This window comes from Onychostruthus taczanowskii, unplaced genomic scaffold (assembly GCF_017590055.1).
Source record: "Onychostruthus taczanowskii isolate IOZ18803 unplaced genomic scaffold, ASM1759005v1 scaffold15, whole genome shotgun sequence".
In the NCBI taxonomy this organism is placed as follows: Eukaryota; Metazoa; Chordata; class Aves; order Passeriformes; family Passeridae; genus Onychostruthus; species Onychostruthus taczanowskii.
Window position 1 is genome coordinate 3844963 of NW_024498685.1, and position 18701 is coordinate 3863663.

Here is an 18701-nt window from a genome sequence, read left to right on the forward strand (position 1 = left end):
GGCTAGTAACCTTAGCCTTGTATCTGTTGACATGAATAGATTGTTTATCAGTATCTCTATCCCTTTAGTATCAGTCTTGCATCCCTTTGTGCAAGCTAGACTTCAGATAAAGCTGTTAGGTTGTTTTATTAGCACTCATTGCCTTCGAAGACAGTTTTTTATAGCCATAGTAAATTCAATCTACAATTCTTGTTTGTGTGGTTGTCACTGGTAGGAGTGATCTTTCGCTGAAAGTTTTCTGTTCTCAAGGATGCCCTGTTTCCAGCTCCTCTGAAACAATTTCTAGAATCACTGTTACTTCTGAGGTCTTACTCTGTACTCTTAGCTGCTGTCTCTTGTTTGCACAGAGGAGCAAAAGGGAGAGTGCTTCTCAGAGTACAGTTAAGCTTTTGTTCAACCATGTCAGCTCTGAATCTTTTCCAGCTTCAGAGGAGTAAGTTCATTCAGGGACCACTCCCTTGTATTTCCCCTGCTTGTTTCTACAGTTCTTAACTTTTCTTTCTGCGACACCATCCTATTATCAGCAAGAGTGTCTTGTAGAGTAGTTCCATTGTGACTGTTTAGCTTTACCTCTGTTGCAGTCTCATATGATTTTAATATCAAAGCTGGCTAGCTTATACCTGGTAAACAAAGCCATTTCCAAGCATATGGGAGACCAGGTGGCTCTGTGTTTACCTTGTGGGCATTGAACACAAGCTGCAGTCTTGCCCTAGGATTGCAAGGGTATTTTCAACTGCATTAAATTAAGCAGTCTAATAAATAATTTCCTTAATTAAAACATTTTGCTATAGCTTGGTAAGATGTGTGAACTTGGTGAAACTGCAGTTCATATAAAGGGAGGAAGTAACAAGTCTTAATCTGTAATCTGAATACCCCTTAATTTCAGATTTTGTTATCTTAACTTTATGAACTTTTTAGATAAACACATGAAGGACCTGTTGTCCAAGCTTCTAGACTCTGGCTACTTTGAAAGTATCCCGACTCCTCGCACCACTGTGCCAGTAAAAGAATTGGAAGAAGAAGTAAATAGAAAACCTGAGAAAACAAGACAGCTGTCAAAAGGAGAGTCTGCCAAAGAATCAGGTGGAATATTACAGGGTTCAATTTTTATATCAGTGTTGGGAAAATCTTGAACTGAGCACTGACTTTGCATAGCTTGGTGCTAAATCTAATGCTGTGCTGTAGCTTACTTGCTATGTAGTAACTGAAGTAGAACCTGCAGGGCTTGCAGCCCTGTTTTAGCTAGTAATGTAGAAAAAAACCCTTTAAATCATAGCAATCAAATGCTTTTGCCTTCTGAGCAAGTTGAAGCTGTGGGGACTGTTTGGTGTGTAGGGAAAGTTACATATTAGAACAACAAAATTATGAATACTATAAAATGTTTCTTGTTTAACTCCAAAATTCTGCAGCTGTAAAACTTAGAAAATAAGAGCTTGTCTGGAAATAGCATGTTGAATGGCAAGCTGAGCTTTCAGAATGTCTTGTTTAGCAAATTGGTACTGCTATTTAAGAGTTGCTACTGTTTGATCTGCCCTTCTGCATTTGATCAGTTGAAACAAATTAACATCCTTTTTCTAGAATCCATTATGGAGCTTATGAAATCTGAAATACAGCCACAGGAGGTAAGATACTCTACTGTTAATTGCTTGCCTTTAGTATTGTGATTTTTCAGACACATTTATAAATGCTCTTCTGCAGCCCTTTTTTAAACTTAAAAAGGGAGTCTGAACAGTAATTTAAGTGTTGCTTGATGTAGGAAGCATTAAAGACTTGGTTGCATTTCTGTTTTTAACCCCAAATTTATGGCATCTTGTGTTGTATTTTGGGATGAATGGAGCAGGATTACATGAAGCAGTATAGTACTTTAATGCTCTGGCACTTCCCTGAATAAAACAAAGCATCTGCCTTTAGAGTGGGAGCACTGATCTTTTGTGTACTGTGGAATAGAGAAAATAGACATCTACTAAAGGTGTCTGTAAAAGCTAAGCTCGTTGCAGTAGCCTTGATACTGGTGGGGTTGAGAATGATGTTGGTCTTACTCTGATTTGTTGGGAAGTTAGGAAACCCAAGACAGGCTTGTGTACAGGGGGTGTGTAGACCTGTTTCAGCAGGTCTTCAGACTCCTGAAGTTAAGCTTTGATTGTCAGTAGCATAGAAATCATTAAACCTGGTTCAAAAGGTGGGGAAGGGGGTGTCTTTTTCCAAGTGGAAATACTGGTTCTTAAAACGCTGAATCCCTGTTTTCCAGGTATCCCACTAGAGGGTGTACTCTAGAACAAGTTTTTGTAACTTACTGGTAACACTGTTACCTCACTCTCATCTGATGTCTAGCCAGAAAAAAATGTCTCAGCCAGTGAGCCTTGTACATTCTTCACTTAATGTATTTACTTCCTGTTCATGACCAAGTGGTCACTTAGAAAAACTTAGGACATCATCATTGAACTCTCAGACTTAATACTAAACACAGCCTGCAGTTGAAGTCCAGTGGTACTTAATCTGAGACTCTGGTGACATTTTAGTATCAAAACTCCACTAAGAATGAGAGTTATACTTGGTTACTGGGTCTAATATTTATGGGATGCTTAGCAGAATGTCTGCTGATATAGTACCAGAGCTTTTTAGATGCTTGGAAGGAGAGCTACCTTTATAAAAATCACAATTGGATTTGACATTGTCACTGCCTAGGAACATGAGGTAGCATTGAGGATAAGGGCAGTAGATTCACTCAGCTAGGTTTTACTTGTGCTGTTGAGCACTGTTCCCTGTTTCTCTGTGGCATGCCAAGCAAAGCTAGTCTGCAGTGTTGTAGATAAAGCCATGGCCACATAGTTTCTATGACTAGTGCTTAGACTGTCTAGGCTCTGCTTTTAGTCAGCAGTTTTCAGTAGCTGGGTGACCTTATTTAACTGACCTGAACTGTAGTAGCAAAATGTGTTCTTGGGAGCCATTAAGTTTCTTTGGTCTATATAGTTTCTCAACAGGCGTTATTTGCCTGAAGCAGAATACTCTGTCAAGAAGAAGGCAGAAGAGCCCAGATCTTGGGAAGCCGAGTGTGCTAGAAAACAAGAACCTCCAAAGTCCTGGGAAATGCTTGTGGATATTAAAGAGCAGGAACAGAAGCAGAAACAAGAGACCTTAAAGCCTTGGGAAGCTCGTGTTAGACAGCAAGAACTCAAGAGACCAGATTCTCCAAAGCCTTGGGAAGCTCGTGTTAGAGAGGAGGAACAGAAGTGTGAGTCTGCAAAGCCCTGGGAGACCCGTGTGGAGGAGGAACAGCAAAAGAAGCCAGAAGCTCCAAAGGCATGGGTAGCACGTGTCCAAGAGGAGCAGGAGTCTCCCAAACCCTGGGTAACAAAGGTCAGGGAAGAGCAGGACCAGAAAAAACAGGAATCACCTAAGCCATGGGTAACAAAAGTTAGGGAAGAGCAGGAACAGAAAAAGCAGGAATCCTCAAAACCTTGGGTAACAAAAGTTAAGGAAGAACCAGAAGAAAAGCAGGAATCTCCAAAACCTTGGGTAAACCAAACTAGGGAGCAACCAGAACAAAAGAAGCCAGACCCTGTGAAAACATGGGAAGTGCCTGTTAGGGAAGAGCCAGAGCAAAAGAAGCAGGAGCCTGTGAAGGCTTGGGCTGCACATGTTAGGGAGGAGCCAGAACAAAAGAAGCAGGAGACTCGAGAGGCTTGGGAAAAAGCTGACAGGCAGCAGCAAGTGTCATCACCGCAGTTACAGAACCCTCCGAAGTCCTGGGCAGCTGCCAGTATGGGGCCAAAGGAACAGATGGGCCCAAAGAAGTTTGATATGGAACCCAAAGAAGTGAGTTGGCATATGTAGTATTATCTGTCATAAGCTTTTGACATTAGTGTATTGGGATAAATCCACCTATTAGAGTTTATCTAAGGTGTATTTTGTAGGCCAATATATAGACTCCACCTTTCATTCTTTCTTGAGGGAAATAATTCTGGCAGCTAAAGTTTATATTTGAATAGCAAGATGGTCTGCTTTGCTTTTTACATCAGCACAGTATTGCTGTGTTTGAACCTTGAATAACTGCTTTATGCACAAGACAGAAGAATTAACTTGGTTCATCTGTAGCTATTGGCTCTGGCCTCTGTTAGCAGTACAAAGCAGGTATGACTCATCCAGGGATCAAATACTTTGTGGCTGCATGTGAATAACACTTCAGTAATTTTTAGGCTTTTGATTAAAATAGCTGCTGATTCAAGAGAGATCTAATGTCTAGATCAAGCAATACCAACTGTACAGAGGCTTAAATATGTATTTCCAGATGGATGCATAAACCATATTGCTGTCCTGGGAGTCTAACAATAGCATAGTGTTAGAAATATAAAAGGAAAGCCGTGGCTTACAGCTGAACAGGCTGCTACCCTTTGATCACATTACCTTCTTTCTCACCTGTGCCTGGGTAGCAGCAACACTGGTCACTGTCAAAAGAGTTAACTGAGCTCTGCTATGTCTGCCTTAGGTCACTAAGAGAAATGTTAATCTAAAGGTAGACTTCAGGAAGAAAATATGGGGAATTGAGCAGTTCTCTGTACACAGTGTTGTAACCACAACTGTCTTCCTGCAAGAATGCAGAAGTATATCCCATGTTACTCATGGAAAATGATTAAGCTTGTATCTTGTTAGTAAACTTGGCAAAACTGAAAAAATGGATGTTCTTGTATCTAGAGGCGGGACCGCAAACCGAAGGTTGAATATGAGATTAAAAAAGTATGTAACGATGCAGCACTGGGTAAGAACATGGGATTAAGGTGTTTCAGCTTGAGCCATCTTTACACTCAAGCTGAGTAGACTCTTGTGTCCACTGGTGGTGGTACAGGTGGAAAACCTGGTTGCCTCACTAAGTAACTCTGAGCACAAATAGGTGTTGTGCACCCAGCCATGCACAGTGTTCCTGTAACTGAAACTAAGTACTGGAATAGTCTCAAGCACTTGTGAAGTGCCTTGGAATTTCTGGTATCAGATTACCTTAAATGCAAGATGGTTTCTAATGAAAAGATGCTTCCTCTTAATTTTATATGGGATGGATAGATGGATGGCTTAAGTGGTTGAGAAAACTGCTGCAGTGAGTAAAGAGGAGGGTCTCCAGTCATCTGGAGATACTTGCAAACTGCTTCAAAATCTCCCGAGTAGTGTGCAGGTGTGCAATATACTGAAATTAAACTAACTGCTGGAATGTGAGGTCACTGAAGGGGGATTGCTGAACTAAGTAAACAAAGCATGTAACCACAACTGTCTTCCTGCAAGAATGCAGGAACCAGTATATCCCATGTTACTCATGGCAAATGATTAAGCTTGTATCTTGTTAGTAAACTTGGCAAAACTGAAAAAATGGATGTTCTTGTATCTAGAGGCGGGACCGCAAACCGAAGGTTGAATATGAGATTAAAAAAGTATGTAACGATGCAGCACTGGGTAAGAACATGGGATTAAGGTGTTTCAGCTTGAGCCATCTTTACACTCAAGCTGAGTAGACTCTTGTGTCCACTGGTGGTGGTACAGGTGTAAAACCTGGTTGCCTCACTAAGTAACTCTGAGCACAAATAGGTGTTGTGCACCCAGCCATGCACAGTGTTCCTGTAACTGAAACTAAGTACTGGAATAGTCTCAAGCACTTGTGAAGTGCCTTGGAATTTCTGGTATCAGATTACCTTAAATGCAAGATGGTTTCTAATGAAAAGATGCTTCCTCTTAATTTTATATGGGATGGATAGATGGATGGCTTAAGTGGTTGAGAAAACTGCTGCAGTGAGTAAAGAGGAGGGTCTCCAGTCATCTGGAGATACTTGCAAACTGCTTCAAAATCTCCCGAGTAGTGTGCAGGTGTGCAATATACTGAAATTAAACTAACTGCTGGAATGTGAGGTCACTGAAGGGGGATTGCTGAACTAAGTAAACAAAGCATGTTTTAAAGTATTCAAACTTGGATTTACATAGACCGTAGGAAGACATCAGCTGCCTTTATTTTTGCTTGATAGCTATTGAGAAATCCTAATACTAAAAGAATATTGAACGAGTAGAAAACAGTGTACTACCAACATAACTAGTTTCCATAACTATTTTTTAAAAAGAGATGTCTTTGGCTTGAGGTATATACAAAGAACAATTAAAATCATGTTAAGCTTTTCAGATAACAATTTCTTTTGGCCTTGCTTATGTAAAAAAGAGGCAATGCAATGCTGTAGGTGGATCTGTTTGACTCTAAGAAGATCTATAAATGCTTTTGTGCAGGGATGTAGGCATGGCAGATAAAAGATCTGTGCCACTGCTGCTGCCCTCTGAGCTGAATCTGTTAGAGCTCTGAGGTTTTTAAAAAAACTATGCTTTGAGATATTACAATATGCTAATTTATCTTAATGTACTGTAAGGTGGAATACCCAAGAAGCTGAGCCCAAGACAGCAGGGTGAACTGATGTGAACCTGTTTAACTGTTGTTCTGTTTAAGTGTTTGTGCAACCTGTGGACCAGCAAGCTTGGTTAGAGCTGAATTTGTGGCCTGGTATGGGAAAGCAAAACAGTTTGGCTTGTGCTATCATCCAGCGTGTCATTTAATTCATACCCACTGTGAATGCTGCTCTGAGTAGAAAGCTGATTTTAACTGTGTATCTACATGGCAATCACTACTTGCAGCTTGGGTATCACCATTCTACCTCATTTAGTACTCCATAACTAACAAACCTAAAGAGGAATTCAAGGCCTATCTCATAGAATGAAGTTTCACTAGTAAATGAGATGGTTGAAGTGGTATGTTAGTGTTGCATGTAAGTAGACCTTCAGTCTCTAAAAAATCCAGCTTTAACAGGAGTCCCTGGTAAATTTGCATTCTAACTAGCCAAATTCCAAAGTGGTTATTTGTTTATTTGCAATGGCTTAACTGGTTCTAAAAAGAATTCTAGATGTTTCACCTCTGCTTTTAGGCAGTCAGTTCTCTGGATGTAAGTCAAGATAAGTTTTGCTGAATGTATGATTAGTGTTGAAGTTAGGTTTCAGAAATATTTCTTATGACAAATTAAATTCTAAATTTACCAGTGCTGTTCAACTGTAGTGTTTCAAGCAACATTCAGGTTAATGTTAAGTGATCTTAGCATGTACAGGTTTGATCTGAGCCAGACTAATAGGTCAGTCTGCTGCTAGCTTTTAATGACTACCAGAAACAGCATCTAGTTGTAGGCTAGAAAGAAAACATCTTAAGAATGTACCTGCTCTTCTTCAAAGCATCTTTTTATTAAAAAGAATAAAAACTGAAATACTTTAATTTCCTGATACTTTTCTCTATATAATGTTATATTGCACTTAAATATTGTAGTTTTGAACCCCTAGGTACCAGCAAATCATTATGAACTTCACTGCAGCTTCTTCTGGCTGGTGTATTTTAATATCTATATGAACCAGAAAATAACTTTATGGAATGGAAAGGCTCAGTGTTTCAGTCCTAGTGTAAAGCCCTGGTATCATGTATATAATCCTGCATTCTTGTACTTCTTGAAGTAAAGAATGCTATCAACAGAATGCATAGAGTATGAGCTGGGGAAGCAGATAAAAGCTCTGACAAATTGTACAAGCATACAGGAATTTTATCGCATTTGGAAGTAAAAGTGACAAGTCTTTTCTGCTTTCATGCCCTTGGGGCTTTTTAAACTTTTTTCTGTGTTTAATGTACAAGTCTCACTCACACAGCTAGTGGACTATCTGAAGAGCTCTAGACCCTGCCAGACTCAGGTCACCTAAAGGTGAAAACTTGTTACCCATTTTTAAACACACAGAAACAGTTTGGTCATGTCCCTGTGTCCTAGTAGAAATGGTAGTGGAGGAGGAAGAGGGTAACAAAAGCATTTATCAGTTTAACCCAGAATGGATTTACTGTGACAGCGAGTGCTGTAAAATTAAGACTTTTTGTAAGTGAGGACTAAAAGTGATGGACAGAAAGATCCAGATTGCCAGTAATTTAATCTATAACTCAGGGAGATTAACTTAATTCAAATGTATCTTTTGTTCTGCACTTATATCCTTAAAAGCTGTAGTTGCTGTTCATTATTGGAAACTACAGCAATATAAACTTGTATTTAACTGGTAGTTAAAGATAGTGCTTGTGCAGCAGAATTTCTAATTAAGATAGAGCTGTACAAAGCTCTCTTTTAACTAAAGAGTAAAGTGAAACTTCTCACAGCTCACCAAGCAGTTATGTGGGCCACATAGATACTAGAAACTGAGTCCTCCAGAGTTAATCATGTGCTATAAGCTTCTTGCCTGTGCATGGCATCGGAATTTCTGCAAAGGCCAGAGATTGGTTTCAGAAAACTGTTGAAAGGATATGCAAGAGTGTTTTCAGGCTTATCCTAAAAGTAGACAGAGCACTTTATCTCTGTCTGTGGATTTGTGTGGTGGTGGATTTAGTGTGACAATTGTCATCATAGCACAAATACCCTTCTGCCATATATTTTCCAGTGACTTTATGCAAATAATAACTCTGCTGTACAATATATTGAAGTTGTAACCTCCTGTTAGAAACACAGCAGTTTTTCCTGTAGGAAAAAAAGGCTTTCACATGTTCCTGCATATCTCAACATTTGGGCCAGTTGAAATAATGCAACTGAATGTCTTCAGGTTTGCCTCCCTCCAGCTGCACAGACCAACATAAGAACAACAAAACTCTGGAGAACCACAAAAATTATTGGTTTAAAATACTTCTAATGAGCCTACCTCTTCTCCATACTGCTTTCAAAAGACATGTTAGACCATCTAGACAGTCTAATATTATTGTCACCTTATAAATAACAGGGCTTCTGCTGCTTAAGGAGCTTAATGTAGTGATTTTTCTGTTACCTTAGACTGACTTCTTCCCTGACAAAACATTTTCCTCTCTTAAAGTGGAGTGAGAACCAGTTGGGATGAACTCTTAAGGAACCTGCTGAAATAATCAAGGAGTAATAAAGCCCTACAAAAGTCCATGTTAGGCTCTTGTGTGGGAGCATGGGTGTATTTATGCCAAACTGGGATGTAATACTTTCTGCAGGAGGTGGTGCATTGAGATTATCTGGCTTTCTAGTAGAAACACTTTGGTCTCATCCTGAGTTACTTGCTTGCAATATATCTCTTAGGTGCAATTTCTTCAGAATGTCTGGAAATGCCCTCCTAATAAAAGATCTGTACTTATTGGTATTGGCTCTGCTGGGAGAAGTAAACCTTGAGTGATGTAGCTTTGATTTTTAAGTTTGTTCTGGCCTTCGACTGAAATGTGAGTTTTCTTAAATGGAAGTGCCTAATTTTGCACTAGATGCAGGAAACTTACTTCTTTACATTTGGCTATAATAAACTGAAGTGAATTAATCTAGTGAAAGGTGTTCCTGCCCGTGGCAGGGGGAGTTGAGCTGGATAATCTTCAAGCTGTCTTCCAGCCCAAACCATTTTATGGAAGCTGTGGCTTAACTAGTTGTAGCAACAAGAAGCTGATTTTTTTTCTAAAAAATAAAGTGAAAATGTGATTCAAGAAATATCAATAAGAACACAGAATTCCTTTGCTCACGTGTCTGACACCTCTAGGTTACTCTGGAAGTATATTGGATAAGGAAGCTTGTCATGCTTCCAATATTAGATTTAATGTAACTTCTCCTTATTAGGTGCCTAAACCTGCACATCAGCCAGCTGCAGAATTTTGCTCTACTTCAACTCTTCCAAAAGATCCAGTATTGAGAAGGGAAAAACTTCAGGATCTGATGACTCAGATACAAGGGACGTACAACTTCATGCAAGTATGTTTTTCTCTGCTGTTGTAGCACAAAGCTCCTGTTCCTACTGGGTTAGGGAAAACAGTGCTGACAATGTGTGTTGGCACTGAATGAATGAATTTAGCCCTAATTAGCTAAAAGCAGCTTGTCAAGTGAAAATGTTTCATTTATGTCCAGAGTTTAATTTTTTTCAACCCAATGGTGATCTTTTTTTAAAAGGAGTCCATTCTGGATTTTGATAAGGCTTCACCAAGTGCCATTGGTTCATCCCAACCTCCTTCAGTTACTCCAGCAAGTAGTCCTGTAGGTAGGTGATACTATAAGTGTAAATGGAATGTACAGTTTTGCAAGCACAAACAGGGTTTGCTCGGGCTGTAGATCAGTAGGCCTGGTGAAGATCCTTGTTTAAATATAAAGAACAGACCATACTAAAAGACTGGGAGGATCTTGGGCTGTAGAACTCAATTACCCAGTTTATTAATTTTCTTTCTTAATCTGGTAAAAATATTCTTGTCATTGAATACCTGTCCTCTTTTGCCAAAAACCTGAAGTTTTCAATTGGGTGTAGTTTGCTGATGCTAGGTTTAAATATTTGAATTTCACATATTAGAAATAGTTTGCATCTTCACATACCAAATGTTTTAAAAAAATAGAACTGCACACCAAAACTATATGTAGTGTTTGAATTTAAAAATAAATGTTGCTTAATGCATTCTATTTTTACAGCTTCAAAAGAGCAGAAACTGCCAAGTCAGAGTGATTTTCTTCAACAGCCTCTTCAAGTAAGTGGAAGTTAGGACTGCCCTGAAGAGGCAGGTAGAGGTTACTTATCAGCAGGACTTACACTTGAGTTGTTTTTCTTGCCAATAATTTTGTTTCATACAATGTAGTAGCTTGCAAGTCTAAGCTCGTTCAAATGTTGACAAAGCTGGCTTCTCCTTTGGCAGAAAAGGGGCAATAAATGCTTGAAGTTTCTTGAAGTGTGTTGAAGACACGCTGAAATAGTTTGCATATTTTCCCTTTAGATTCAGGTCATAGCCAGTAGTCATGTGCAGAAGAACAGCTAGTTTCTTTCCTAGGTAGCATGTTTTCATCTTCAAGATCCTTACACCAAAGACTGTATCTCAAGCTTTGGTAATTGTGGTTAAATGAACTTTAAATTCAGTCACTGTGCTTGAATGTCTTGTGACTTTTGCTTTTAAATGTGTTTCCTTATCACAAACAAGAATTCCTAAAAGACTGACTTACTGGTCAAGACACTTCAGTCCCTGAATTATTCTGAGGTTTACTTGGACATGCTGAGGGTGTGAGTTTTAGTGAAACCAAATATTTGTTTTGATATTTTCAAAACCTTATGTCTGTCTTCTCTCCTTGCAAGGCTGCTGCTTCCTCAATGGTGCTGCATGGTTCAAACACTTCCCTAGCATCTGCTGATCGTGCTCTTTCTGGCTCTGAAACTGAAGACCTGGTGACACCACAGGTGTGTTACCCTGGGGTTTGCTGGCATTCAGATCTGTGTGACAGCCAGCCCTAACAGAAAGCTCAGCTGGGGCCCTCCTGAATAACTGTACTGGAACAACATACAAGTAACAGCAGTAGTACAGCCTACAGTCTGGAATACTTAAAGATGGGTGACAAGTTCTTGCTAATACAGCATGAATGCAAAGTGAACAGTCTGCTTCTTGACACATCTTGACACAGGAAGGGTGTGGGATGAAAAGTGCTCACTAAAAAGTGTGGTGCACATTCTTGTGGGAACATAGGAGCAGCATAAATATTTGCATTGATTACAGTGTAGAGTATTCCCTCTAATGATGACAAAGAGGTTGCATAAATTGAGATGGAAGACTGAATATCTCAGATGAAGACTGAGATATTCTCTCAAATGCTAACTGAAAAAATACTGGGTATCTCACTTCCTGGTTTTCAGCTGAGACCTAAAACTTTGTTTGCTTAACTATATTTATGTGCAATTAAACATTCAGATAACAGTCAAATGGTGTTTAGAGCTGAAAAGCTTCACTTTACACAGATAAGTGTCCTAAAGATCTCTTGTGAATTGTGTTGCTGTGTTCAAGAACACAGTTGGCTCTTTCCTGTTGGACTCTATAATTCAGAGTGTATAGATTATAATGGGAAATGTTCTTGCTTTTTACATTTGTTTTGCTTATGCACATGTTATCAGCATACTGTGTATGTAGTACTTACTCTATTTCTTAATATACTATATACTGATAGGGCTATTAGTCTTGAATCAGCAGTTTTGTCCCAGTTCTTGACACTTTCTATCTCTTCTACAGCACCATGGGACTCCTTGTGCTGACAGAAATTCAATAATTCTGCTGTTCAATTTGATTCCAGAAGGCCTGTGCTGAGCTATAAAATGGAACATCTGATTTTTTTGTAGAATGCAAACTTATTGTTTGGAATTAGGGTTGCTTGTGCCCAGCCTATCTCTAGTCACTTCAGCTTGAAGTCTAGTGTCTGTCTTTCTTTTCCATGGAAAGCAGTAGTTAAGTTTTGGTCCCAGCAGAACCAGGGCATACACTCCACGGTGGCAGTGCTCCTCCTGGTGTGCAAGTACACCCCAGTGCTGTCTGAGGCACTGTGATGTGTACATAGTGAGCACAGGACTGGTAGTCTTTAGCCCTAGGCTCCATATTTAAGTGTTAAGCAACTCCTATATGTAGTATTACAAGTGTGAGCTAACTATAGGACACACAGGCTTTGCAAAGCCTTGTTCAACAGAGCTTACTAGTATCTTTCAATTTAATTCAGTGAGACAGGTATGTGTTGCAGACTTCACTGTAAGTGCTTGAAGCAATCTACTGTTCTTAAAATGATTTGACTTTGCAGAGCTAGTTGTGCAACCAGTTGTGTAAGAAGAGTACTCTAAATCTGAATCTCTAAAGCTAATTACTTGAAGCTTTGGTTAAGATGACTGTTTAATTCTTTGGCTTTGGAATTAATGTTTGTCCTGGTCTTTCAAAATCCATTTGTTTCAACTTTAGCACTGGTGTTTCGTATCTTTACCAGAACTCTGTAGTACTACTCATAATAACAGGTGCATTATGGCTTCTTCTAGGCATCAACATCACTTTCTCAAGAGAATGAGAAATATATTTCCCAGCCTCTGTATCAGACAAGTTCACGTATTTCTGAGCCACTGATACCTAAAAAGATTGAAATTGCCCAGGTGAGCTATCACAAGTAAGGTAAATATTTAAGTTGCTGGAATGGTAAGGCTCTAAACATGTCCCTTTTGACTCCTGCTTTGTGTGAATATTGGTGTTCTAAATCAACACTTCATTTTGCCGTCTGCTCAGCTGAGGCCTAATGCTGGTTAATACTTTGTCTGGACAACTCAGCATTGTTTCTAATCTGAAACATAATTAAGTTGGAAAGGGAAAAAAATCAGACTCCTTAAATTTCCTAAGTTCCTTCAGAAAAGAGAACTAATGTCCAATATCAGCCAAAGAATCTCCTTTTACTAAATGGAAGAGAAAAAGTGTTCTGTGTGTCCTTAGTGGTAGGGAAAAATACCTAAAGTCTCTTTATTGTGATATTATTCCAAAGAAGCAATGTCCAATATCAGCCAAAGAATCCTCTTTTACTAAATGGAAGAGAAAGTGTTCTGTGTGTCCTTAGTGGTAGGGAAAAATACCTAAAGTCTCTTTATTGTGATATTATTCCAAAGAATGGTATGTATAGTAGCTCAAAGGCACATTTCACTTAATCAGCAGAGACTGCAATAGAAGTACTGTTTGCTGAGGATGCACAGCAAGATTTGAAATTGTAAGCAAAAGCTATTTTGTAGCTCTACTATGTCCAAATGTCATCCTGTAGAAACTGCTGACTTCTGTCAGTCTAGGCTTTAGAACAAATTAACTGCTTCTGTTACTGCCTGATAATTATCAAGTGACCTTTCATTACATTTGTTCTTCCCCCAGGCAACTGTTCCTCTCCCAAGTGAGCCACAGTCTCCATTGCCTACTTCAAGCACCCCTGTGCCATCAGTGCCACCAGCACAAAGCTTTCAGTCTCCTCCAGCAAGCAGCAGCTCTGTCACAATAACAGCAGCTCCCTTTCAGGCTATGCAGACTGTAAGTATGCAACACACAGAACTGACAGTGATGTGAGTAACTTGGGACTAACACTGAGGAGCTGGCTCATCTTGGAATAGTACAGAACTTAATAGGTCATTTTGTTTGAACAGTAAAATCTAGATTAGTCCTCTGATTCTCCTCAGAACTTAAAACAGATCATCTAAGAGCAAAGATCCTGGTTTTGCTCTGTATGGTGCCAAAAAACTAATACTAGGATATCTTAGTAGCCTTAAGGAACTAAGAGGAAGAAGTCAGGCCTGAAATCAACAGATTGATAGTGGTGCCCTAAAGTAAGGTGAACTGCACTTACACTGTTCTTGGGAAAAGATTTCAAATACAACAGACTTCGTTGGAGAAAGGGAATCCTGAATATAGCTATTAGGCCAAAATGCTTTCAGAAGCCTGTTGGAAAACTGGTGTTGCTCATTATCCTATGTTGTTAACAAGCAGTCACTGTATACATCTAGGAAATATACCACACAGTCTGAGATGTTCACTGCAATTATAGACCATCAGTAATGGGGTATGGCCTGAAAAAATAGTATCAGACTTTGCTACTTCCTGGTAATCTGCAGTGCAGGCTTAGAGAGCTTCAGAGGAAGGATCTTCATTAAGTACAGGGAAGGCATCATTATTTACTCCTCTGGTATATTCTTCAGAAGATGACAGAAACATTGATTTAATATTTTTCTCAAAAGCAAGCTTTTGAGTCTCCAAAGGCATTCTCCATTTTAACAGAAGTACCAGTGTAGTTCACAACTTGCTGGACTGTGTCTTGCAGTACTGAGATGTATGCGGTAGGAACTGCTGGAGGAAGGTATCTAATAGCCTTTCAAATCACAGGAGATAACTAAAACTTCTGACATCCTGGTGTGGTCTGTAGTAAAATCACTGCCTTGACTTTTTCTGCTTGGTGCTCTGTATTTGTAGAAGAGGTTCAAGTCAAACCTACCTCAGAGGCACAGAATTGTGATACACATTACAAATTAAGCAACTCGTGGTAGGGAGGTGTTTTTTTCCCAGGCTGGATGTGTTTAAATTATGCTAAGTGGTTAGGTGGTGATTTTTCTTGAAAGTTGAGAAGTGGCAGCATGCTGTGATGAAAGGATCCAGAGTATTTTGGGGACCCAGTCTGTAAGATAAGCATCTATCGTGGCATAAATATGGAGTCCTGGTCTCAGTCATTCTGGTTATGTCTGAACTTGCTGTCTGTGTTCAGAGTGCTTTAATCATAACCACTGGAAGGTCACTTGAACTATTACCATGTTTTCAGAGATGTTAAATGTCTGAGATTGCTCTTGGGATTTTTAGGGAAACCTGGCAAACATCTGTCAGCTAAGTCACAAAGATGTTCATTCCTCTTGTAGTGGTAGAAATATTGAACTTTGCAGTGCAGGGTTTCCTTCTTCCCTACATTGCTTAGATTCTCATTACTGCCAGGAAAGCATGCCCCATTGCTGCCAGAAAACCACTGGACTTGAGTAGATAAGCCAGGATGATTCCATGCCAAATAGTGGTATCACAGTGACAGTAATGGAAGTATCTGATTACAGGTCCTCAGACATCCTATTGCTGCTGTTGTGCTTATGGAAGCTTAAAGACAGGCTTGACCTGTAGCTCTAGTCATTGACTTGAATTCCACCTGTAACCCTCACTGCAGGAAAAAGCAGAAGGCTTGCTATGAATTCTTCAGGGTGTGGGTGTTGACAGCCTGACTGCCCTGCCTTCTTAAATTCCTTTTTGGAAAAGGATAGCTTTGGATCATTTTATTTACCAGATGAAGCGATCAAAAATGAAAAATAAAACAACAAAGTTTTACTTTACAATGGCTCAAAATTTACGCTCATCATGAGGCATTTCTACTGCCTCTTAGAGGCAATACTGGATTTCTTGACCCTTGGGGTTTTTTTCATTATAAGGGCATCTGCAAATGGCAAGAACTGTCAAGCTCTGAAGCTGTTTCTTGCATCATCTAGCTGTGGCTTTTGCCCAAGTCTGTCTTCAGAGAGTTTATAGTCTTGTTAGATACACCTGTAGACTCAGTACCAGTACTGCTGAGAGCTCTTTATGTGAAATTTAGATCCTTTTAATCAAAACAGACTTTGCCTATTTGATGTTGATGATAGTTGTCTCTTTTGACAGAATTATTTCTGGTAATTGTGTCATTGGCTATAAAGTAATGCAATTACTGGAATGACTGAAGTTTGGGTTATTAGATTTAACTAGCAGTAATATCTGCTTATCATTGTACTGCCCAGGTATAACATTTGAATGACAAGACTTACTTAGGTTAAGTGTTTACTCTTGGAGAATGTTAAATGAATAGGGAAGATGAAGCTCCACTTACTGAAGGGGCAAATGTCTAATATGTTGTTTGAGTGGATAGCAGTGTTATGTCTGGTTCCAAGACATGCAGAAAGACCCAGATTCTTCCCAAATGTGAATATCTCATCTCAGAACAGGCTGTCCCAGCTTCAGCTTGAGCTGCAGGACAGGTAGTCAGTGGATTTCACAGAGGTTTTCCCATAGAAGGAAAATAGCTTGTTGTATGGTAATTGTTCTGCTGACAGAGTACAGTAGCTGTGGTCAATCAAGCTGTTCCTTGGGTAGTAGCTCCATAAACAGGAGTGTGTTCTGTAAGTTTACTGAGAGGGAAAAGGATGGGTTGATGTATGATGTTTTTGGTTGTTTCTAAGAAACAGCTGGTGATCTAGAAATACGCTAAAAAGCATATGGATTTAAACCACAGCACGACAGGGTGGTGGCATTAGGCAGAGATGTTAGCTGGTAGTGTTAAGCACTTGTTTTCAAATATGTTGTAGGTGTTTAAAGTGAATGCACCACTGCCTCCACGTAAAGACCAAGAAACTAAAGAGGATTCTTCATATTCAGCGGGATATAACCAGAGTTTCTCCACAGCAAGTACACAGACTCCTCCTCAATGCCAGTTGCAATCTTCTCATGTTGCAGAACAAACCTCTCTTTCACAAGAATCTCTGTCTTCAGGTGAGAACTGCACTTGCATCTGTATTTCAAGTAGTCTTTTAATATGTTCAGTTTATAATAGTATTTAAGTTCATTATCATGTGCTGTGAATACTTCTAACCCAGTGAAATTCTTAACAGGTGTTACATAAATGTCTAATATTAGGCATACATCAACTCTAATGTAGTTGATGGTATGTAAACTTAATTTCAAAACTGCTAGCAGGATGAAAGGCTGGTTCAAGCTTGTTTCTGTAGTCAATGAACAGACTGTTGTCACTTACATGCCTGAATTTCCCAGTAGGTGAGAAATTCAAACATGTGGTGATACTTGCCAGTCAAACAATGATTTGCTTGGAATAGTGGTAATGATGAAATACTCTTATTTGGAACCATTAATTTGGTCTCTGGTAATAGTGCTGTCAGTGGGAGTTACTGAATGCTAAGTAGGGAAGCTGGGATAAGTTTTCAGTCTGACCTGAGAAATACTGAGCTAGTAAGTGGTCTTGAGCTGTTGCATTCAACACAAACCTGACTGACTTGATGTTCAGGTAGTGCAAGAGGTGGGTTTCTATAGGTAACAGTAAATTTGAAATGAAACTGGCCCCTAAATGTCTTGAGGTTTTAGGATGAAAGAAAGTGACAACTAGGGATCTGTATTCATAAGGGCATCTAATGAAGTGGCTCAAGGTCATTTACAACTGCTGTTGTTCTGCCAGAGTGATTTTTCACTGCTCTTGGACTAGAAACAGACTGATAATGTGTGAAGTCAATGAGACATAAAGAACAGTGTAAGTGTAGCAGTCAGAAAAGCATGTTTAGCTTCAATGTTCCTTCTCATCACTGAGACTATGGGTGATAAGCCATCTGGATTTTTTTTTTGTGAAAAATCATAATTTTTTATTAACCTTCTGCAATGGCTCTGCACATGTTTCACACAGGAGTTTATACTGTTGTTCTGGATCAGTTTTAAGGTTTTTGGATTCAAATAAAGCATGGTCTTGTGGAAATACATTCATGGTTGCAAGACTTGTGTTTAAAGCTAACCATTCACCCTTGTGAGTGAAAAGCATTCTTGAATACATTTTGCTTGGAGCTGAATGGCCTAGTATATGGTAGGAATGTCTATTGAAGAGACTGAACCCAAATATCTGCTTTCCATAGTTGTCTTATTGCTGTCTAGGTGTGATGGAGTTTGTCTTGCTGTTTCAAGGGATGTCAATACTGAGGTGACCTAGTTTATCAGTGAAAATGCTTAATCAAATGTTACTTGATTTTTAACCTAGATTGGGTATTTTCATGCTACTGGCAATCTTGTTCTCACCTGTGCAACTGACTCCTGTTGAATGCATTAGGGGCTTGCACTCTGAGCCTGTGCTGTCTACAGTAGATTTTAACAACCACTACACTGTACAAAACAAAGAGAAGGATCCAATCACTTAAATGAAGTAATGAAGGGACAGAAGAACAGACTATTCAGAGCAGCTTAATTGGTCTCTGAATGTCCTAATGCTGCTGTTGCTTCTGTGTGTGGTAACTTACTGCTGTTATAAAAAGCTTTGATTTGTCTGTGCCTTCTGTTTTAAGCAGTGAACTATCAACCTGATGGAGCTGTTCCTGTTAGCAATGGCAGCCTTGCCTTTTATCCAGCACAGGCTAATGTTATTCCCAGACCCCCTCAGCCTTACCTCAACAGCCGTGGGTCTGTCAGAGGGTCTGCTAGAGGTGGAAGGTCACTGGCTAATTCATACCGCTCCCCTGCTGGGTACAAAGGTATGTCTGGGTTTACTATCATCCTAAAGAAGATCTAATGTCCTGCCAGTAGAATGTGATTTAGCACAACACAGTATTAAATTCATGTT

At 39.5% G+C, this 18701-nt stretch overlaps 1 protein-coding gene across 4 annotated transcripts in view; it reads left to right on the forward strand.

The window, feature by feature from the left end:
* The window catches only part of CAPRIN2 (caprin family member 2), a 34003-nt gene that overhangs the window by 10852 nt on the left and 4450 nt on the right, over window positions 1-18701 (forward strand). For 2 of the 4 annotated variants that reach the window (XM_041398813.1, XM_041398815.1), the window contains exons 7-17: window positions 919-1083; window positions 1579-1622; window positions 2971-3816; window positions 9642-9773; window positions 9969-10056; window positions 10476-10531; window positions 11128-11229; window positions 12835-12945; window positions 13700-13852; window positions 16678-16861; window positions 18427-18612. In XM_041398813.1, coding sequence (XP_041254747.1) covers window positions 919-1083; window positions 1579-1622; window positions 2971-3816; window positions 9642-9773; window positions 9969-10056; window positions 10476-10531; window positions 11128-11229; window positions 12835-12945; window positions 13700-13852; window positions 16678-16861; window positions 18427-18612 — 2067 coding nt within the window. The remainder of the gene's footprint in view (window positions 1-918; window positions 1084-1578; window positions 1623-2970; window positions 3817-9641; window positions 9774-9968; window positions 10057-10475; window positions 10532-11127; window positions 11230-12834; window positions 12946-13699; window positions 13853-16677; window positions 16862-18426; window positions 18613-18701) is intronic. The other 2 variants (XM_041398814.1, XM_041398816.1) reach the window with 2 other exon arrangements.